The sequence below is a fragment of the Gymnodraco acuticeps genome, unplaced genomic scaffold, assembly GCF_902827175.1.
Source record: "Gymnodraco acuticeps unplaced genomic scaffold, fGymAcu1.1, whole genome shotgun sequence".
Taxonomy (NCBI): Eukaryota; Metazoa; Chordata; class Actinopteri; order Perciformes; family Bathydraconidae; genus Gymnodraco; species Gymnodraco acuticeps.
Window position 1 is genome coordinate 1,414,785 of NW_022992081.1, and position 23,214 is coordinate 1,437,998.

At 41.0% G+C, this 23,214-nt stretch overlaps 1 protein-coding gene across 1 annotated transcript in view; it reads left to right on the forward strand.

Annotated features, from left to right (window-relative positions):
• LOC117537309 (G protein-coupled receptor kinase 6-like) overlaps positions 1-23,214 on the forward strand; it is a 54,899-nt gene that overhangs the window by 9,129 nt on the left and 22,556 nt on the right. Inside the window, 4 exon segments of the mRNA XM_034202493.1 lie at positions 7,673-7,768; positions 14,443-14,555; positions 15,715-15,792; positions 17,848-17,948. Of these exon segments, the coding sequence (XP_034058384.1) occupies positions 7,673-7,768; positions 14,443-14,555; positions 15,715-15,792; positions 17,848-17,948 (388 nt within the window).

The window sequence follows — 23,214 nt, forward strand, 5'->3', positions numbered from 1 at the left end:
GCTCCGCTGCGGTGTGAACAGGAAAACCAGGTGCTTTTCAAGCTCCGGCTCCGAACCGGCCCTGAAGCACCGTTGGTGTGAATGAGGTATAAGAGAAACCTTGTCAGTGTCCAGGAGGCCAACTTGCATCAGGCATACCAGTCAACTCTCTGTAATTTGTTCCAATTGGGTCTTGAACCGGCAACCATGCGCTTCCCAAGCCCCTACATTCAGATTTCCTGCTGCTCTAAATCCGTTCTGCTCGGTTACCGCTTTAACCGCTTTAATGAACGGCTAAGCGATATGAAGAAAATCAAATATCACAATATTTTGGACCAGCTTAGTTGATATTGTGACAATATTGTAGGTGTGACCATTGAAGCTGTCAAAAAAACATCTAAACCAATGAGAATTTGAACAAGTAATCAATCATCAGTAATGTATAGACCAAGTAGGTAATGGCGAATTATAGAAAAGTTACAAGCCTGGTGAATTCAGAAACTGATATCACTTTAGTGTGACACAGCTTTAAAACCACAATAAGAAAACACTTATGATATCAGAATATTTACATTTTAAGCTTATATGTAGTGTCAAATAATATTATTATATTTCCCAGCCTTACTGCAGGGTGGGGGTCAGATCTGAAGTGGTATCGGCTGGTACCAAATATTCAGGATATGATAAGGCTGGACCAAAATATCTTTGTAAACAGTCTTATCAGCACATGGAGAAAAGCTAATGGGGCCAAATTGAGTGGAGTTATTTAACTGTGAGTTCATGTTGGACATTTGTGTTCCATGCTACCTCTAAAAGAGAAAAATAATGTCTCTTCACTTTACACTCAGATTTATCAAAGCTCACACTGATCCTGAGTTTCACATTCATGCTTTTTTTGTACGTTAGGCTTAAAGGAATGAAAAACTTCATGCGTTCATCATAAGTGGCTGAAGTGGGGAGGCAGGTCGAGTGAAGATGTAAATACTGGCTGCTCTCTGCCGCGGTCGGTCTGTCGCTGTCGCAAGCGAGCTGGATTCTCTGGCCTTGTGGCTGTTATTCCCATGTCAGCATGTGACATGTGTTCATCAGATGGTTCTCCCATATGGTGATGCAAAATGAAGACCGCTTGTGAAGCAACGCTAACATCTGAAAAAGCTGGGAATCGCAGCAGCAGAAGTTGCCAGTGATGCTGATTTCCACTTCAGAGTGTATTTATATATCGCTTTCTTTTTACCGAAGGACTATTTGTTATCGGATTATGGAAGCAAATAATCGCTTCGTGTATTCATATACAGTATGTGCCACATAAAAGTGAGTGATTATTATTATTTTTGGATAAAAAAAGGAAATAATAGGATGTGACTAATGACTATTCAATTGATTAATCGGTTAATTATTTGGCTTTTCAAATGCCGAACAATTGTGAAAGATGTCCTTCACATGTTCCCAGAGCTTATTGAGGCTTTATTATAAAGTCTTGTTTTGTTGGATGGTCCAAAACCGGAATTTATTTAATTTATTTTTGTAGTATTATAATACAAAAAATACATTTATTACTAGACAAAGATTTTATTGAGAGAGCATGAATCATACTTGATTTTCATGCTGGTACTAATTTGGAAATGGGATATTACGACAAATCGGCTAATATATTTTAAGAAACGTAAAATATATATATTATAAATAAAATGTTTTTTTACAAGAACACTTAAATTATTTTATTTCTTTTGAATAATGACCTATATAAACACAAATATTTTGCAGTTAGAAATCACATTTGTAATGTCAAAGCTGTATAATATTACTTCCAACCAACATATTTCTGGCATTACCTTCGGTCATTTGTGTTCGGTCATTCACTTACTGGCAAATATATATTATATTATATATCTTCATTGGCTTAGGTGTAATTTTGCCTGTTTGTCCACATACAGTAAAGCTTTGAAAGGCTCTTCAGGCATTTTAACGATTGTTCACTAACCCTTTGCACACACAGAAATGTCCTCTGTATGATTTTCAAAATACTTTTTCCCCTTTTAACTTTTGGATGTGAAATAAGTTGTAAACTTGGCTTAAAAAACAATAACAACCTCAAGTCTGTATTAGTGAAAGCCTGGAGGTGGAAGGTGGCCTCGCTGTGCCATCTCAGGGTGTCCGCGGGGTCTTAAAAAGTATTAAAAGTTGATAAATCAATTTAGCAAAAATGAAGGCTATTAAAAAGTATTAAACGGCATTTTCCGAGGTATTACATGTTGTAGCTTGTTTTCAATAAGTATATAAATTGTCCAAATTAGTGTGTAGTTTATTTATGGCATCCCGTTGGGTTTGACGTCATCTGAACAGGACATCGCACGCTCACTTCTTGATAGCGCGCCAAGCTCGGTTTACGCCGGTTGTTAAACAACATCGTTATGGAGAAATGCAAGTCTGCGTCTAAATGGTTGGAAGAGAAGGAGGAAGGACAATCAATACTGTATATAGTCAATGTGAGGTCAAGTGTGTCGCCAATGTAACCGTTAAAACTCAAAGTGGCGATGAGGTCTTAAAATGTATGGAAAGGGTCTTAAAAGGTCTTCAATTTGACTTCAGGATTCCTGCATATACCCTGCGTCTACTATGTGACCTCCAGTCTGTTCCTTGTCCCACTTGAGATGAAAGAGAGGAAAGGGAGGACGGTGAAAGGAGCACATTTGGAATGCTGTTAGCCTGTATTTGGCCTGTACTCCAGACACACACAAACAAAAGCTCAGCTTCCCATACTCTCATCCTATGTATATATACATTGAACCAGACTTGGAAATGGAGGAAACGCACCAAAGTCCACCTCAGGCTAAAGGAACTGACGCTCATATGCATGAATGCCACAAGCGATAACAGCCTGTTGGGTTTTATTAACAGAATAGAACTCTGGTTAAACAAGCTGAGTTGCGTCATCCATTAATCTGTGGTCGAAGCTGTCGAGCAGTCGACTGCATTTTTGTATAGCTTTTGTTGGATAGTTGACAGAGAGTGAAAAGAAATATGTGTGAATATCGAGAGGGATGATGTGAGGTCAGTTACACGTTTTGGACTGCTGCTCAACCAGGATAGCCCTCCTCTATACATCTTCAACGGAAAGGAATGTGCATCCTAGTTGTGAGGCACGTCTGCTGGGTTTGACATCTTTCTCGACATGTCCCGACTTTTTAAACCTCGCATATGCACAGACCTGTGCCCGAGATCCAGGGTGGTGATCTCAGCGCTGGCTGCAGCTCGGCCATGAATGAGTGAAGCGGCTCTGAAGTCGTGTTTATGGAGGGCCTCGTTCTCTTGGAGGGGAGAACCAAAGTTAAATAAATACTCGCTCCATCCTGTCTGCATTAAGGGCCTGCACACATGGCTTTGACGTCAGAGTGACATTAAACAGGGTGGGGTGGCCCAGCCAGCTCCGACAGGCACGTGCACCAGCGCGAACACAAACACACACAAACACACACTCCTACTCGGCTGGCTATTAAATCCCTGTCTTTCTTTCTTTGTATTTTGTCTTGTTTTTATAGCTTTCCTTCCCTTATTTTTTTCCCCAAGTTGAGGTGACATTTCTCACGCTTATGTCCTTTAGTAAATCATATGAGTCACTTGTTTTGCCACTACTTGTCTCAACACTTAAATTCCCTTTAACTACATCACCTGGTAAGAAGTTAGTCTCTGATAACTTGTTACTTTTGGTTGAGTTGGTTCGACTGTTATCATCAGTCATCCTGTGTTTTAGGCTCAAACGTGCGCAAGGATTCCACTGGCTATCATCAGAGTGTGTGCATTCCAACTCTTCATTTCAACATTTATCTTTGCCGTCCTTCCTTATGCTGCAACGGAAATGTTTGTGCATGTGCCCGTACGTCTATATCTAAGTGTTCTGTGAGTGTGTGTGTGTGTGTATGCCCTGCAGCCCCACAACTGGTCTGTCAACATGCCTATCCACCTCTACTACCTGAGAGCAGTGGGATCTTAAAAGCTTTGTTAGCAAAACATTGACGAGTGACGCAGTTAAAAAAAAAAGCGTCATTAATTTGACTAATGACAGTTTCTAGAGCTGATATCCGGCTTGTTTGCATGATTGTAGTGCGCTTTTCCCCCTGTGAACATAGTACAAGACTAAGGTGTTGTGTTGCTCGTGTTTGACCACCGTGGCCCCTGTATGTATTTGCGTTGAAGCTGTCGCATGTCTCTGCCGGACCAGCTGGTGTCTGGTGAACTTTGGGGCAGAGGATTTCCCTCTCCGTCATCCTCAAACCGTCACAGTTGACACGGTTTACTCGAGCTCGGGACTGCTTTGTTTGTTCAGTGTTTTTAAAACATGCATATCAATTGGTGAGAAATCAGAAATGTGGGCTGGAAGATAGTTCAGAGTTTAAATCTGTAAATATCTGAAATCAGATATGAGTCTGTCTTTAATCTGACTTTTCTTTGTCTACCAACTAAAAACATGCTGAACACGTTGACTGCCTTTTTATTCTTCAAATGATAGAAGTAAGAGACACCTTGATTTATGTTGAACTTATTGTTGAAAAGTGTTAAATAGTATGTTCTTTTGATTGCTTAGTATTCTTTTTTTCTTTTTTTGTTACTTCCCATTGTAAAGCATCCTTGGGTTTCGTGAAAAGCGCTATATAAATTGAAATTATTATTCTACTTAACCTATTAATTTGAACAATACATCACTGTTGAAGCTATAAGATCACACAATTCTGTTATGTATTCTTAAGTTTTACTAAGTTAAATCATAGTTTTGCCAACTCTAAACTGCACTTTGAATCCAGGCAACGTTTTTGCAAAGGTGATTCACAATTCCAGTGAAGTAGTTGGTTTCTATAAGCTGTTTTATATAAAATATTCGAACACGTCATGTTTCAAGTTTTTTGTTTTTCTCAAGGCTGTGATTACCTGGATTTATGTCATCCTGTGTCATCTTTTCAAAAAAAAAAAAAAATAGTTTCCATACACATTAAATACAAAATAGGCCTTTAGGAAGGTCAAAATGTAAGAGTTAAAAACCAAATGAAATGATAAGATTCTTTCCAAGTTGATAACCGTTAAAGAATTGAACATTTTAGGACTGTCTCCTTGGCGTCTTCCGTACAGTTAATTATGAATATTATTATTATTCATATAAATATTTGTTTTCCTTATTTTTTACAAAACAAACTGGCTCTATACAAACATATGGTGTTATAAAAAGTTGTTTTGGTATCATTTGTTGGTACTTATTATAACATCAGAAAGAAAATGATTGTTCTTGGTTTCCATGCCTATTGTCAATAGTGCAGAAAATTAGATTAAATTGATGGAAAAGGAAAGCAGTATGACAACCATTATACATATATTTTTTGTAACGGTAAAACTACCAAATTATATATTATCTACAAACCATTAATCAATATTCAATTTAAGCTTTCATCTCGTCTGTTTTAACATCTTCTGGTTTTGTAAAGCTGTTAGTTTGCAAATCAAAGCAGCATGTCATCAGGATAACATCTGCTGCTGACTTCTTCAGCTTTAGTGTCTGTCCTCAAGGGGTAAATACCTCAGTTTACCCTGCACAATAACACACACACTACCACACTACCCTGCTGTTGTTAGAATGAACATTTCAGTCAAATATATGGGGTGACCCAAGACCCCTTTGAATAGCGTTTATGTGCCTAGAGGTTGTTCAACCCTCAAATCAGGGTCATCTAATGTGCTGCTCGCACTCTCCAACGTGTGTGTGTGTGTGTGTGTGTGTGTGTGTGTGTGTGTGTGTGTGTGTGTGTGTGTGTGTGTGTGTGTGTGTGTGTGTGGTGTGTGTGTGTGTGTGTGTGTGTGTGTGTGTGTGTGTGTGTGTGTGTGTGTGTGTGTGTGTGTGTGTGTGTGTGTGTGTGTGTGTGTGTGTGTGTGTGTGTGTGTGTGTGTGTGTGTGTGTGTGTGTGTGTGGTGTGTGTGTGTGTGTGTGTGTGTGTGTGTGTGTGTGTGTGTGTGTGTGTGTTGTATTGAAATGCCTGGTGGGTTACAACATAAGTTACAATAGAAACATACACAAAGATAAATAGGTCCACAAAAATATGTTTACATGCGTATTTCTATGGGGGTATAAGTTGTGTATCTTTCTCTACAAGCCATGATTGAATACCTGTATTCTAAACATTAAAGTTGTGTTGCATTTTAAATTACTTTTATAGGCAGTACGTTTTGTTCCTTTTTAACAAAGAAAACTGGTTGTCCAAAAGGAGTCCTGTGTAATTCTCTGTGACAGTTACCGTTTATTGAGGCCGGTGTGCATGTATTTCATAACACATTTAATAATCGGGTAAGAAGCATGACTTCGTAGCCATTTGAAATGACTCTTTAAGTTGGAAAAACAAAGGACTCTTTCAAAGCTGGACATATTGTATTTGTCCAAGATGTCCCAATTGTGTTACCTCCCTGTTTTTTGTCAATCTCTTTTATTCCATGGTTATACAGCGAGAAGATGGCTTTAATGGTTGACAGTCAGGCTTTTGACAAGGAAGTAATTCAACACGAAGTATGACAATGTCACATTTTGAACGTCATCAGATAACAATATTTAAACCTTCTATTTCGATAGAATGACTCAAATTATTCTGTTACAGAAAGAAAGGATTCATTAAGCTGGTCAGCGGCCTTGCTAGTTGTTCTGGCAGATATATAAATGACGGTTTCATCTGCATGGATTTGGCAGCTAACACCGGGATACTTTGATTTGTATCCCGGTGTATACTTGTATACTTATGTGTGCTTTGATATACATGCTAAATAACAATGGCCCTAGAACTGAGCCCTGGGGTATCCCCAATGCTTTTGGATGGATAGTTTTTCTTGCATTAAATCTTAAACCGTGAACATTTCACCTAGTACAAGTCAAACCATTGTGCGGCAACTGCGGCATGTTTAGATCATTGGAATTTGTTCAGTTTTGATAACATCATGCTGTGGTTACCAGTATATATTTTTTAAAGAATACAGCTCTTGTTGCTCGGCCATTATCCAAAATACCTTTTATTCTTTCAATTACATGGCAGTTTGCAGTCTCCATAGAATGTTTGTTTGGGAATCCAAATGATGTTGATGCAGTAAATCATTGCATTGTGTTCCGAGTTGCTCTGCTACAATCTTTCAGCTAGGGGCTGTGAGTGCATGCAAAGGCGTTCTCACCAGATATAAAGATTGGACTGATAAAAGCTGCTGTTCAGGTTCTCTGGGAACGTTTTTGTTTTTATTTAACATGTTGGGTCCTGTGTTTTTTATCAGAGCAGATTCTCTGATGTCTGCAGTCTTTAGATTGCTAAGGCGACTCATAATCTTGCCTACTTTTTCAAGATGAAGCTCTTTGATGTAAACCTGTCTTTGAGACTAAATGTGTGCATGCCCCATGATCTTTGGAGCTGTCAAACATTCTTCACCACATGCTCCGTCATGCTGCATAGAGGCGACTGGTGAGATGAACCAGCTGTCCTTGCCTCTGGTCGCTGCAAGGTCAACAACACGCATGCACACACACATACATCTACACACACACACAAACTCACAAGGATGGATGCCCTTTTGTTCTTGGGTCGAAATTCAGTCATCAGATGTGGTTAAAGACTCAAAGTATAATGTCGAAAAAGTGACTTGATTGATGTGCTGATTTTTAATGTCTTTTTGTGTGTCTTAGGTGGAGGGGGGAAGAGGAATGGTCGCAGCAAGAAATGGAAAGAGATGCTGAAACTCCCCCACATCAGCCAGTGTGAGGAGCTACGCCGCACTATCGGTAAGAAACCTGGAGTGTGGGTGTGTATGGTTGTGATGCAGAAAGATAACGTGCCATGCTGTGTCGTTGGGGTGGGTCCGACTGCGGGAGGAAGTTCAGATTGGACTTCCTTCCTGCTTCTACCCGTCTCCACCCGTAGTTACAGGCAGGGGACAGGAAACACTTTGTGAGTGTGTGTGTTTCTGAAATCGGTTTGCACACAGCCGTTTCTTAATCCCCAAGTCTCTCCTGATATGACTGTCTGCTCACACACACACACACCAAATCAAAACATCTTCAGTGCCGCTTCCTTCATGTTCTCCACATCCAGATTTTGTTTAAAGTAGGGGCAGGATTCTCTCTTTGTGGCCCAGGCAAGTGCTCTACTCCTGGGCTACATTATCTCCCCCCCCCACCCACCCCGGTCCTCTGAATGCCACAACACTCTGTGTATGTGTGTGTGTAGGTGCCTGTATGTGTGTAATAGTGCGTCACTGCTATCTCTGCCAGAGATTGCAGTGCTACCCTCCCCCACATACTCTTCCTCCCTCTTTTCTGTCTCCATGCCTCCCCCTCCCACTATCTGCATCTCTCCCTCCCTCTTTCCACCACTTCAGAGGAACATAAGAGTGGCAGAACAGGAGAGTTATGGAGAGAGAGAGAGGGAGAAGCTTTTACAACAGGGGAGAAAGATCTCTTAAGGACAGGAGAGAGTGAGAGAAACGAGAGGAAAAGGAGGGAGTGAAAGAGATGTAGATGCACATACTCCCAACGGTGATATCTCTTACTCAGCAACGGTTGTGTTCCTCGCCGTTTTGTCTTCATATCACAAATCGCAGATCTCATTATCATAAACCTGAATGCATCAGTCGACGGCAGCTGCTTAAAAAACAGCACATAAATGTCACCTTAAGTGTGAAGAAGCATTTTGCTCGTCATTTCTTGCATATTTAATGTCATTTGGATTATAACCCTGTAGAGGATTCTTGAAACGGCCTTAATGTGTGTGTGTGTTGGCGCACATATGCACGCAGCAGCTGTTGAGGGTTACATACTTCACTAATACATAGATGCTATTGTGTAATTTCCCTATCACACTGAGGGCAGGATCAAAATAATCCCTTTTGCCTACTTAAACGCACAGACGTGAAGGCGTGTGTGTACCATAGACTGTATATATAAATGGACGTAGGGTCCGTGACGTCACCCATAGGATTCTGCAGAGTTGCCGTGAAGCCCTTAGTAGGCGGAGTCGGCCACTAACGGCTCGACGGTGTCGTCAGAGTCTAACTCCCGCCTTCTCCAAATAAGGGCAAAGAGGCGGAGCTGAGGCGGAGCCGAGGCGGGACAGGGCGGGACCTGCTGCCAACGAGCGTGACGTTCGAGTCCTAGCTCAGGCTAAGAAGCTAAGCTAACATGCTCTCAGTATCAATCGAATGTAAAACATGATTGATGAAAGTAGTAAATCGGTCAGATTTGACCCGAAGACAACAGGAGGGTTAATGCCATATTCACTTAGTAACGCATGAACAACTTTTACAAATATGTCTATATAGTCTGTGTTGGTAAATGTCATCTAGGTTGCACATTTCCTGCTGAAATACATGCATACCAAGTCACTGCGTGGCACTTTGGTTTTGATAAAACAGTGTAGTTCCACTATATAAACGTTACATTCATAATCAAACGAGACAATCTGCAAGATAATTAGCTATTTGGTATTATTCTTAATGCTTGTCATTCACACGTTAATAAAATAAAATAAGTACCGATACATAGCAGAATAATTGTGGCGGTGTTCAGCTTAATAAGCCTTGCTCAACATCATTTATTTAGCTAATACTACAGCGGGCTGCAGGCGAACCAAGTCCGCGTTACGATGCATTCCTTGATCTCCAGTTATAACGCCGGACTCCGCCGCTGGCCGAAGCTAACGGAGCCCCAGGGTGCTAGCTACGGCCGCCGGGACGCGCTAGCGAGCTAGCACCCTGCAGCCCCGTTAGCTTCGGCGGCGTGGACCCCGGCGGCCCACCCCTTTTAACATTTGCTCCCGTTTAGCATTATGGGCGTCATAGCCATATAGTATAAAAGTCTTACCCAAGGCTGAATCATAAACTAAACTGTATATATGTATAAAGAGTTACGTCCTTAGCTGGCTAATAAGCTACATAACAGGCTAAGCTAACAAGCACACAAACACCTACTAACGGGGTTAACATGTATAATATTATCATTTTACTCACCGAAAAAAGCTGAAAGTAGACTTCTTGGAAGATCTGTTAGTACATTCAAGCGCACAGCACGACATTTTAATTATCTGGTATTTGTAACAATATTCCCTAACAGGCACGATCACCACGAACACAGCTAAAGGATCAAGTACAGTAACTACAACTAACTAACGTTGTAGCCTCTATGGTTGTAGCCTAGCAGATTGGACAAGTTGCTGTTAGCTGACAGTGAGGCACGTATCTGTCAATCAAAGTGACCACGCCCTAATGTATGCACAAACTTTAAGACCTAATATAAATATAAAGGGTCGCGTTAGAAAACAATTCACTCACAGATCCATAATCATGAAGGTGGAATCTAACTATATCGATAATAAAATGTATGGAGCCAGGGGTAGAAACATGTTTTTTTCTGCTGTAAAATCGGGCATTTTAACATGGGGGTCTATGGAAATTGCTCCTTTCTGCAGCCATCGCCTATCGGCCAATATATGAACTGCAGTGTGTGGCACTTCCGTATTGGCTTCCCGGCTCTACCCCACAGTTTGCCGCTTGGTGTGTACGCATGCCCGTACACAGTGTAGGCGCAGCAGATGGAAGGGTACAGTAAAGCGGCTGTTCGCAGTGTCTTTGTTTTGTCTTGAAAATGTCAGCCATTTGACCGTAGCCTTGACAAGTGTGCAGTACTTCTAGGAAGTCTAGTTTACATTGTGTGGGCTGCAGCCAGTTTGTCTTGTCTCTTCCTCTTGTTCCATCTCCATGTCTCTCTTCTGGTATCCATCCAGTGCATACAGTACACCTGCACCTACCACTATTGATCTCTTAAGCCATCGCACATGCCTACACTTGTGCACATTTGGCTGGCCGTTCGGGAAAAAAGTCACTCACTCTTGGCCCCAAAAAAAGTGGTGCAGTGATGACATATTTTTTGCATGCTGACACGTAATTTAGAAATTCAAGGGCTCCCACTACCAAAAGCCTATGGGACTTTTTAATAGTTTTTTGGAATATTGCAGGAAATAAGATCCGTGGCAAACACACGTTTGCGATACTTACATGTTTTCTTTCAGCCGGATAATCTCCACCTTTTAACACCAACTGATTTTTGAAGCGTGAGTGCAATCGTCGTAAGTAAAAAGCGAACGTTAGGCTACAAACTAACTAATTCACATGTACATGACTTCACGTCACCACCGCTAAGCTAAATGCGGCTAATATTCGGCATTATGCAGTTTCGGAATTTAATTAAGGCACTTGTTAGCAACTGCTGTTTGTATGACACATAGAAGTTTCCTACATTCACCAATGGGGTGTTTACTGATGTATTGTATGAAGTAGAATCATTTATGAAAACCGTTGCTTATAGACGGAACCAGAAAAGGAGAAATGCCAACTCATTGCCCTTATTTTGGATTCCTGCACCACTCTATTGGAATTTTAATTAAGTTGTAATTGCAGCTTACTTCACGGCTCAGACAGCTACAAGTCCTGACTGGTTCGAGCTTTACACCTCTCCCTGCATTCCTTTCTATCTTTTGATTTTACAGTCCCTTTTTTTTTTCCTGTAACCTGGTAGTCTTGTATTTTCTTGTTTTCTCTCTCTAGTTATTTTCACAGTTGTCTTTTGTTTAGAACAAAGAAGAGGGGTCTCGTATGCAAAGAGAACATTTTGGACACAAATGCCAATGTTTTCACACACAAACCCAAATCCGGGCCCAAGAAAACGTTTATTATTTTCAGGCCTTTGTTTTCTTATGTCCACCGTCTACATTTTGCTATGTTTTTGTAAGACAATAATGTGATTTGGCATTGTTTGTTTCTGTAGCAAAATTCATAATTGGACATTGACATAGCAAATGTTGAATGGCCAACCTGTAAAGCTGCAAAAACTACAATCATCACAACAAATATTTACAGAATGTATCTATTCCTTTCTTTTAATACAGTAGGTTGACATGAATTCATTTTTTGTGGTAGTTGTTGCTTTTCCAGGTATATGCTAAATTGTCGTCTACCATTAGTTTATGAAAACATAGCTACTAAAATCATTCATGTGTCCCTGGGTATTAATCGTTGCCAAGTCCCGGTGTTCTGTGTACTGTTAAAATGTAAACAAGTTATTACGGGAAAATAACACAGTATATACACTAGGCTGTCCAGCTGAGGCTACTGCCCTCTTTTTAAATGTCGAGTATAAGTGGTGTGTGATAGAAGAGCCTTTACACTATCTGTATGTTTTTTTTTCCCCTAGAAGGCCCAAAATGTCCTACCAACATGATTTATATGTAATTATCTCTGGAGTACTGACACATTCCTCTATCCATTCATATACACATGTGGTATTATGAAAATGAAAAATATTCCAAAGTGGAATTATTCAGAAAATATTGCTAATAAGTAACAGGAATTAGGTCTCTAAATAAATGTAGAGAAACTGAGTTAGTGTTTAAAAGGTTTAATCATATTTACTTCAATCAATCAATTTTCTACTTTTGCACAAGTTAATTTGGCGTCACATAGGTTGCTCAATAAGCCTGTTACTTAAAAACATGGACATCCTTTAAAGAACAATGCACAATAGACAGTTTCTGCCTTTTTTTATTACGCAAATTGGAGTGCGTCACCTCAAAGGGGAGACCGGTTGTGCTGTGATTCAGCCGGAAACACTAGCAATTACACTGAAACCGCCCTGAAATCCTCACAGCAAAAACCTGTTCTGGAGCAAGACTGACACCTTATCAGGAGGCTCATTGTAAACCAGAGATGATTATACACAGTAAACTAAATTCCCTTGCAAAAATAAATAAAAAAAATTAAACCATAATCTCTAGTTTAGCAAAGGCTAACGATACAAACCAGGATAGTTTGTTTCTTCTGAACATGAATGGAAAAGTTGACTTTGCTGTATTTGGTTTGTTTAGGTTCACACTGCCCATTTGCAAATAAACTAGCTCATAAACAGAAGCCACATGTACTCTCTAGAAACTTCTTTATCTTTACAGTTTTTTTATTACATGTTATTACATGTAGACGCTATTATCGAAAGCGACACTTCAATACCATATTCCTACGGGAGCAATTTAGGGATAAGTATCTTGTCTAAAGACACTTTGACAAGTTGACTGCAGTGGTTGGAATTGAACCACTGACTATCTGAATGGTAGATGCCCATTTCCCCCCTGAGCCACAATCACTTCTATCATTATTTGACAGTGTGTTGACAACCTGTCCAGTGATTATACAATATTAAATGGGGGTCAATGCATTTGTTTTTATGGAGGTATAGAGATACACATTTCCATGTATTCCTCACGTTCAAATAAACAGCTCCTAGCATTTTTCTCACTAAAATGTATGTTATGAGTGCGAGGGGATTTCCCAGCTCCAGCTGATAGGGAAACACCAAAGCATGCCTCAAAAAGAAAAACTTCCAGATCGGAGATGAAAGGCAACATCTGAATGCGAGCGCGACGCAATCCAGTTAGAGATCTCTCAGCGAGTTTTTCTGAAAGAGCTTTTGTTCTTCAGATTTTAAAAACACAGCGGTTGCACAGTGGAATGGGAAGCAATACAAATATCATATCTCTACACTCCACTGTTTGTTCACCAAAGCGATAACTTTGTTTTGCGGTCGTATAAGTGGCGAGTTTGAATGAGGAGCTGCAGAGGGAATGCTGGGTAATAAACAGTGCTGCTGGGAGGGCTGTTGTGAAGATTTGATTTACTGCTGGAGCTTGTTCTGGAGCTGTCACCACTTAGAAATATTCATCCCATGCATGTTTGTGTGTCCTCACTGTCAGCCAGTGATGGAGAACGTCCTGGGTCTTCTTCCTCATTTGGTGCCAGAGGAAATATGACTCATATGGACGCCATTAGTCCTAATAGGCCGGGGCCAGCTGCACATGAGACACACACACACACACACACACACACACACACACATATATATATATATATATATATGGAACACACACATACAAGAATCACATGTTGTGTTCTAGAATAATCAAATGTACTTATTAAGGGATAACTTAATTTTGGGGGGATTTTCAATTTTATTACAAAAACTTTCGATTGTCCTGTGCTTTAAAAGTTGAGCCCCTTGTCTGTTTTGCTAAGTAAAGAAAGCATTAGCAATCAATATCTCTCATCCATAATTTAGCTGAAATCGGCTAACTTTTAGGACGTGTACATTTGAATGCTTAAAACTGTTTGTCTAAAAAAAAGGGGAACATTTAGAAAATAAAAATAAAGATTATTTTGTGTAGAATGTAGTTTCTTTCATTGTGTCTCTTCCTTTGACCGCTTTTGGGGTATTATATATAAAATAATGAATTTTTCTAATAATTCCTAATCTGAGTTTCCACACTATTCCCATTCCTGCTTGTATACCATATTTCCGTGTATCTTTCTAGTGTTATAATGACATTTCTCTCCCCCTGTGTCTCCCTGTCCTCCCCTCAGAGAGGGACTACACCAGTCTATGTGAGAAGCAGCCCATTGGCTGGCTGTTATTCCGGCAGTACTGTGATACCAGGCCAGAGCTGAAGCGCTGCATTGAGTTTATGGACGCTGTGGTAAGACTTTCACTAAACCTTACACCATGAATTATTATCTGATGATCGTTTAGCTATTCTTCTTTCCCACATTCTCTTTCTTTGTGATTTCACCAATGAGAGCCCCTTGAATCGGAGCAGCGAGTAGGAAAGGAAAGTCGGAGTTGGTCCTCTCCCTGCTCTTGGCCGTAGCACCGATTGGGTGGGTGGGATGGGCGTTGTGGGGGTGATTAGCAACCTGGGCTGACCCCTCCCCTTCCTCCACACACTCCTCTATGAGGTCAAGCCCACGTCAGAGGCAGGTCCCCTGGGTGAGCAGGCAAACACAGGCCCCAGCTTGTGTCTCGGCCCCTGGAGGTATGCGTGAGAGGAAAAAAGGAAGAATCATGCTCATTTAATAAGGACCTACATTAGTGTTTTCCAAGGTAGGTAGGCAGGCATATAGGTACAAACTCACACCAAGGATGTCATGCCGTGGCAGCGATGCTCAGTCCAATTCCTCTCCGCCCACCGTGTTTTCAAACAAAACAGTCGGCACAAAGCAGTCCTACTTCAGACCGTCTCCCTGCCTGCAGCCATATTTGACCAAAAACACAATCTGTCGCATATATTTAGGATCTGTCCTCGTTGTGGAGGACTAGGGTTCAAATCCGACCCGGGACCCATTTATGCGTATCACCTACTGTCTCCACTTTTTCAAATCTGTCTCTCCAATAAAGACACCGGTGGCCCAAAAATTGTAAAAAAAAACACACAATCTGTCTCACAATCTTTGATGTGCTTTCGCATGTTCGAATCTGGCCTGCATACCTATATCTCCACCTTTCAACACTTAAGGCTAAACTAGCAGGGAAAAAACCCATACACCCATACATCCTAGAAGGTGACACATGAGATGGGCCAAGTGTGAAAATGAACACCGTTTCCATTTTGCCCCTGACTAGGGTGTGATGTTTTGTCATCTGTAGCATCTCTTTATTTGTCTGCGGCTCCACACGCTCTTGTTCCTCATTAACCCTGCCACCCTTCTCTCTCTTCATCTCTTCTACCCCGTCTCATCCTTCCTCTCTTCCTCCCGGTGCCCATCTCTCTCCCTCTGACCTTATTTGGAGACATATTAAAGATGGCTGAATGTGTATGGCTGTTGTGGTTGCTCACATGTCTGTTTGTTCTCCGACAGGCCATGTACCAGCTCGCTCCGGACGAGAAGAGGAGGGACTGTGGACTGAATCTTTTAGACACATACTTTAATAATGGGGTATGCAACACACACACACTTGTTGAATAATAAGGTCATGGATACAGACAAAAGAAAATATTTGCTTACATTTAAAGTTTTAAACACAAATACGCATATAAAACTCTCTAGTTGTTTTCATTCGCTGATGTCAGTTTGTATTTGCCTATGATTTTATTGCTTCATTACTTTTATTCATGACTATTTGCCAATGGTGTTCGACATACAGTTGACTGTATCAACTTTGGACTTAGGCCCCGTCCACACGGACACGAAACGGGTTGTATCTGCTACAGTTCTCTATCGTATGGACGGTTCGTTCACACGAGGCCGTAACGGAACCGGGGAAACTGAGCCCTCAAACGGTAACGGGTCCCAAGGTGGGTAGATCTGCGGACGGAGCGCTCTGGGGGGGCAAACGGCTCTGTGTGTACGCCCTATACGCCATAGCCCCGCCTCTCCTCACCCCCCACGTCACCCGCGTCATTGCTGATGTGTTTCGCCAACAACAACAGTGTTCCGAGTGTTCCGAGTGTTTCGAGCCAGGTCCCGATATCTCGCAGGACAGTGCACCCAGCGGGAGCCTCCAGCAGACCCCCCCGCACGGTTCCCTCGTCCCTTGGAAGAGGCGGAGAGGTGGGTGTTTTTCATCTGCTGGTGGACTACCAGGGTGAACGTCCTGCTCGAGAGCCAGGCTCAGAGTTAGTGGCAGTGGGTGCGGTGCACCTGCCTTTTACAGCAGGAGCACACGCTCGCCTCGGGGAGGGAGAAAAAAAGAAACGGAGGCTGCCGAAACAGCCAGAGCCCTGTCTCTCCCCACCTCTGCTGCTCATCCCAGCGTCACCGTTGAATCCACAGAGGAGAATGAACAGAGGGGCAACTAGGCAACCATGCTCGGGAGGTCTTATTCGCTGCTTTTGGTGTATTTTGTGGCGGAAGTACAGCGCCACTTACAGGCCCGGCATATGTACTACAGGGTCTCCAGCCGGGCGAGTGGTCTCGTGTGGACGGACACGTTTCATGAGGCGTTACCGTGTGGACGGAAGACTTTTTTGATATCGAATTTGGTTCTTTCTCCGTTTCGTCTCCGTGTAGATGCAGCCTTAATCTTGTGTGATGCCAAAGATGTGTAATAACCCTTTTAAGGAAGTGTATTACTGATACTCGTGAACTACTGACACCTCTCTCTAGGTTGTGTTTACACCTCTATTTTGGTTTGCTTCGATGGTTAATTAGCATTATTGGTTGGGACTCTATTTCGACTTAATTTCTCATGAAAGATGTTGACGCACACTTATAGCAATAGAATGCAGGAAACAAGCTGTCCTGTAGCACAAGTCAAAATAAATGGGTTAAAAATCGGAATACTTTATTTACCCCGGGGGAAATTGGGGTTGATTTTGTAACGGTTGCTCTTTTTTAAAATAACATTTTAAACATAAATACACTTAAAAATAAAAAACTAGATTTGTATTTATCTATACACAAGACGTTAATGTAAAGTCAAATGAGTGTTATTACTGTTATTTTATTATAGTATTGAGCTTTTTGTGAGATCACCCCTACATTGTGCTCATATTTGTGTCTCCTGCCTGTTCTAAATAAATTACAAAATAAGAAAAATATAAAAAGATTAAAGCAAGAATGTGCCATGAAAAAATATAATAAAATAATATGTATATGAAATTTCAAGTTAACATCTTTTATTAGATAAAATAAATGAGATAAACAAATATGTATATACATATTGGTATATTGTTAATTTTCACACTCAAGTTATTTTTACTTGTTTTGTTCGCACCAAAACCACACCAGCTTTTTTATTTCTAAAGGGCATTGAACGTTGGTAGAGTTTACAGGAATATCACTTCAACAAACGAAACCCAAGAGATGTGACCACAGCTTAAATGACCTGGCATTACAGGATCACAAACAGAAATAGACAAACTGACTGATAATGATCTGTTGTCTAGGACAGTCTGCAATCACATTCCAGCATCATGTCACTTTATGTCTGTCCCTCCCTGTCCTTCTGCCCGCCTCACCCTCCTGTCTCTCTCTTTGTATCCCTCAAAGTCTGCAGCCCATCTGCCAGACGTTCCCCAGGAAGTGGTGGCTGGGTGTCGGGAGAGGCTGGAGCAGAGTCCATGTAAGGAGCTCTTCAATGACTGCACCAAGTAAGTCTTGATTTATTTTAATTTGTGATAACGGCGTCACCTAAAGAGTGGTGCAGCGTATGTTTGTTGGCCGACGCAGAGGTTAGCATCACAAGGCCTACCCTCAACAAAAAGCAATGGGATTTTTCCTTTAGAATTTTTAATATTAAAGAAAACAAGCTCTTGATAGATGCGCAGATTTTAAATCATGCATCCAACCAAAAACACATTCATAAAACAATTGACTTTGTCCTGGAAAGGCTAACATGCTAATTCCTTTCCAGGTTTAAGGACTCATTCCTGCACCACTCTATATACAGTCATGTTGTGTCCTTGGGCAAGACACTTCACCTGAACTTGCTCCTGTGGGTATTGTCCACAGTGGTGACCATTGCATGTATGATATGTGTAATGTGTATTTGTAAAGCGCTTTGAGCATCTGGAAAAGCGCTATAATAAATGTAAGGAATTATTATTATTATTATTATTATGTTCCTTCAGAAAGTGCATGTGTGTTTGTAGACTGTCTGGACTAGTGCACCCTGTCACTAGTGATGATGAAGCAGCTGGCACCTGGAGTGCAGTATTATACACTCACGCACACGCACGCACGCACGCACAGTGGAGGCAAATGAAAAAGAGCAGTGGGCACAGCTAGCATCCGGACGGCTGGCACCAAAACAACAGCCACCTCAGTGTTCCCCTGCAGACACACTTTCACACACAAACACAGATTTACAAACACGCACACACTCTTGCAGGTGTTTCTGCTTCCTGCTCTGAGAGCCAGGCGAAGCAAACAGACCCGGGATTATTACCCAGAATGTACTTCTCATCGCACAGAGTCGCACACATCCACAAATCCCAACGTAACTGTGACTCAGCCCGACAATTTCACTCTGTGTCACACAAAGGTTCTGTTGCCGTCAACTTTACGATGTATTGTGACATGTATAGCATGATACGTGATCACATTTAACCTGGCAGCGATAGATATAGTAATTACAATATAATACGTTGTTCAATTATATGGCCTTTTCTGCTTTCTTTTGTTTTAGCTTACCCCTAACAGTTTTGGAGGGATAAAGTTATAAAATATTTTTGGTTTTTGGAAGTTTATACTGCCTTGTTTATGTTTTTAGGACTTTTCACATTAAGTGCCAAGTAAAAAATGTTTGTTTAAAGGTCCCATATTATACTATGTGATTAAATGCCATATTATATTAAAGTATCTATCTATCTATCTATCTATCTATCTATCTATCTATCTATCTATCTATCTATCTATCTATCTATCTATCTATCTATCTATCTATCTATCTATCTATCTATCTATCTATCTATCTATCTATCTATCTATCTATCTATCTATCTACAGTTGCAAGAAAAAGTATGTGAACCCTTTGGAATTACCTGGATTTCTGAATAAGTTGGTCATAAAATGTGTTCTGATCTTCATCTAAGTCACAACAATAGACAAACACAGTCTGCTTAAACTAATACCACACAAACAATTATATGTTTTCATGTTTTTATTGAACACACCATGTAAACATTCACAGTGCAGGGTGGAAAAAGTATGTGAACCCCTAGGCTAAAGACTTCTTCAAGAGCTAATTGGAGTCAGGAGTCAGCCAACCTGGAGTCCAATCAGTGAGACCAAATTGGAGGTGTTGGTTAAAGCTGCCCTGCCCTATAAAAAATACACACCAGTTTTGAATTTGCTATTCTTAAGAAGCATTGCCAGATGTGAACCATGCCTCGCACAAAAGAGCTCTCAGAAGACCTACGATTAAGAATTGTGGACTTGCATAAAGCTGGAAAGGGTTACAAAAGTATCTCTAAAAGCCTTGATGTTCATCAGTCCACGGTAAGACACATTGTCTATAAATGGAGAAAGTTCAGCACTGTTGCTACTCTCCCTAGGAGTGGCCGTCCTGTAAAGATGACTGCAAGAGCACAGCGCAGAATGCTCAATGAGGTGAAGACGAATCCTAGAGTGTCAGCTAGAGACTTAAAGAAATCTCTGGCACATGCTAACATCTCTGTTGACGAATCTACGATATGTAAAACACTGAACAAGAATGGAGTTCATGGGAGGACACCACGGAGGAAGCCACTGCTGTCCAGAAAAAACATTGCTGCACGTTTGAAGTTTGCAAAAGAGCACCTGGATGTTCCACAGCACTACTGGCAACATATTCTGTGGACAGATGAAACCAAAGCTGAGGGAGGGAACACACAACGCTATGTGTGGAGAATCCAAAGGGTTCACATGCTTTTTCTTGCAACTGTATCTAACCACATCAAGCTTTATTTATGAAACAGTATGGTACCTTTTACATCCGGCTTCTTTACACATACTCTCTCCATTACAGCGTTAGCTCTGAGTGTTAGTGATACTTGCTAATGTAAACACAGACCTTATTACTTCCAAAAGACGTCACGTATTTCCGTATATGACGTCAAGTCCGCAGCAAATCTGGATCAGCTCCGTTGTACCCCCGTTTTTAGAGATGTGGGTAAGGAGGCAAAGAGAAGGTTGGATTTTCTGACACTTTGTGAGTCTACTGACACACCGGGACAAAAAGTGCATTTTGCATAATAGGTGACCTTTAAAGCGTAATAAGTGACTTGTGCAGTAATTCCAAACATTTACATAACCTTTTTCATTTTTAACAGCCGTCGCTTGATGTGTTTGTATTCATTAATTACAGTATGAGCAATTAAAGACGGTAAACATTGGTAATGTTCTGTTTGCTTATTGGTTTGTTGAACTTCAGCTTGGATGTCATTGGTTGTTGTTGCCTTTCCAAGTTTAATAAAAGTTGATCTGAGTAATATAGAAGATTGTCGAGAGATTCATAATTCTGGTAACGCAATACATTTTCTCATAGAAAAAAATACAGCAAAATGATGCTGGATTGTGTAAATAAACTGGCATTGACTAGGTAGAAAATGACTGAGGTCTTCAGCCATACAACATATTTATTTTAGTCAGCAAACCATCTACAAAAATATGAATGCATGTATCACATCAATATAAGTACAATCCACGCCTCATCAAACGTTTTGAGAAAAAACAGACCACTGTTTCCTCATTCCTCCCAACTTTGAGCCACACAGGCAGACAGACTCGGGTTGGAAATGCTGCCTCTGATTCACTCGAGCTCCCCCGGGGAATACTGGAATCTGCTAGAAGGAGTTTAGGAGAAGTGGGAAACACGGTTGGGAAAACACTCAGTCATGTTCTCAGCCTGCTCTCCTGTTCTGGCAAAACACATGAAGAGGGCTGCTGGATTTCTAAAATCAATAACCCTCTATGTTCACAAGCTTTCCAGGCTGATAGTGAAGGATATATATTTCAATTTTCTTTATTTGATTAATTTGTTCCCCAATGTGGCTTGTGTGTGGCTCAATCTGGGAACATCAGTTTGAGGTTCAGATGAACACAACACACCTGCCTTCTCTCTTTTCCATCTTAGGTCATGGTCTGTTTACCCCTTTTTTCCCTTCCCCTTTGCATCTATTTGAACACCTCTGAGTAATCTACAGGGCACTGGGGACGGCAGAGAAATGGCGTGAGAAAGAGACAGTTCTCGGAAGTCAATTCAAACTTCGAATTGAAAACTGAGCAGAGAGAAAAGTGATATGCCCGGCAGAAAGCCCAGCACGAGGGGCCGAATTAGAAAGACCCACAGGGAGCAATGAAAGCAGAGTAAATAGGTGAAATTTGGAAAATGAGCAGAGAAATGGAAAGAAAGCGTTGAGGAGAGTTGAGTGTTTGTGTTACTGAAAGCAGCAGTTAAGATGTTTTTGAATGGGATTCCTGTTCAAGTTTGGTCATCACTTCTTCCACTATCATTAGTAGTTGTACTCCGATGTGGAATTTTAATTTCCTAAAATGTTCTTGTTCCTATATGTAATTCTGGCCGGGGGCTTTTTTTCCCCTCTGCCTAAAGGAAAGCATGGTGCTGCACGTGGAAATGTGACTTTTTGGCCACACACCCATTAGCAGAAACGTATTAGCTCACTCACATTCTTCTGCTGCAGTGGAACATACGGTTATGTCATAACCAAGAGTAAAGCGCGGCCCTTCAGTACGTCAGGGCATCTTGTTGTTACGCGAATTGTCCGATCTTGACGAAGGTCCATTTCCTGATTTTGCTCCTTTTTTTCTTTTCCTCTCCCTGCTCCCTTGGACTAACAAAAGACATATTGTAGCTGTGTTTATTTATACTCCCAGTGGTGTCTGTCTGAGGCTGGACTCCAAGCCAGGCACTGCTTGTCTCCTGATTTTCTGGAGCCCCTTTCTTTTAGTGTCCGGGGCCGCTTTTTGTCTCGTAACTCTGAGCCTGTCGGCATGATAAGTGAACATTGATGAGAAGCTGAGGTCTGAGGACCTTTTAGTTATTTAGGCCGTGGGTTGAGATTTTAGACAGATTTAAGATTTGGAATTGAAAACATGTTATGGTACAGGTCAGACATCTTTCTTTTTAATCAATTTTAACTGAGCTTTGATGTTCATGCTTTCAGTACAAACCCATGTGAGCTCAGGAGCAGCAGAGGAGATACAATCTGAAACTACTCCTTCGGAAATTCTACATCTACTCCGGATAGATTGAATGTCGTGTACAAAGCCACTGGGTCCCATGATGACATAATTCAGTTTGCGTTTACACGGCACAGTGTGCTCCCCTTGTGGAAACTCTCCACTCTCCAGCGTTTCTTTTTGCCAAGAACAGCCACCCCACCAGCGCTGTTGTTAACCACAGGCAGCTTTCCTCTTCCTCCATAGTGATGAAGTCATTTCAAAATTCGGTCAAGGAAAATCTCTGTGCCGCAAAATATGAGCATCTCTTCAACTTTTGTGAGGCCAAGGCCAAATATCTGCTGTAACTTTCAAAGTTGTTTTTTTGCACACTACAGTAACTGTCTCTTAAGGGAACGAATGAAAAACACATTGTCCCATATAAGCTTAACAAACATACTTAAGTAATGACAGATTAATATATGATTCATACATATAAACAATAAAAGATACGTTTACCAATCCATGATTATATCAACAATAAAGATTACTTCTTTTTTTTTTTTTCGTGAACAAACCTCAAACTAATAATAATATTCATTTCAGTTGGAAATTATAATTCCAGATACTTTGAATTGCCTTTTAACTAGATGTTCTTTAAAATCAAATTAGCCTGCTTTTATTCTGAAATTACAACTGGACAGTTCGTTAAGATTCCTAAACAGCTCTTTTTAAAAGGGATGCATCAATTAGATT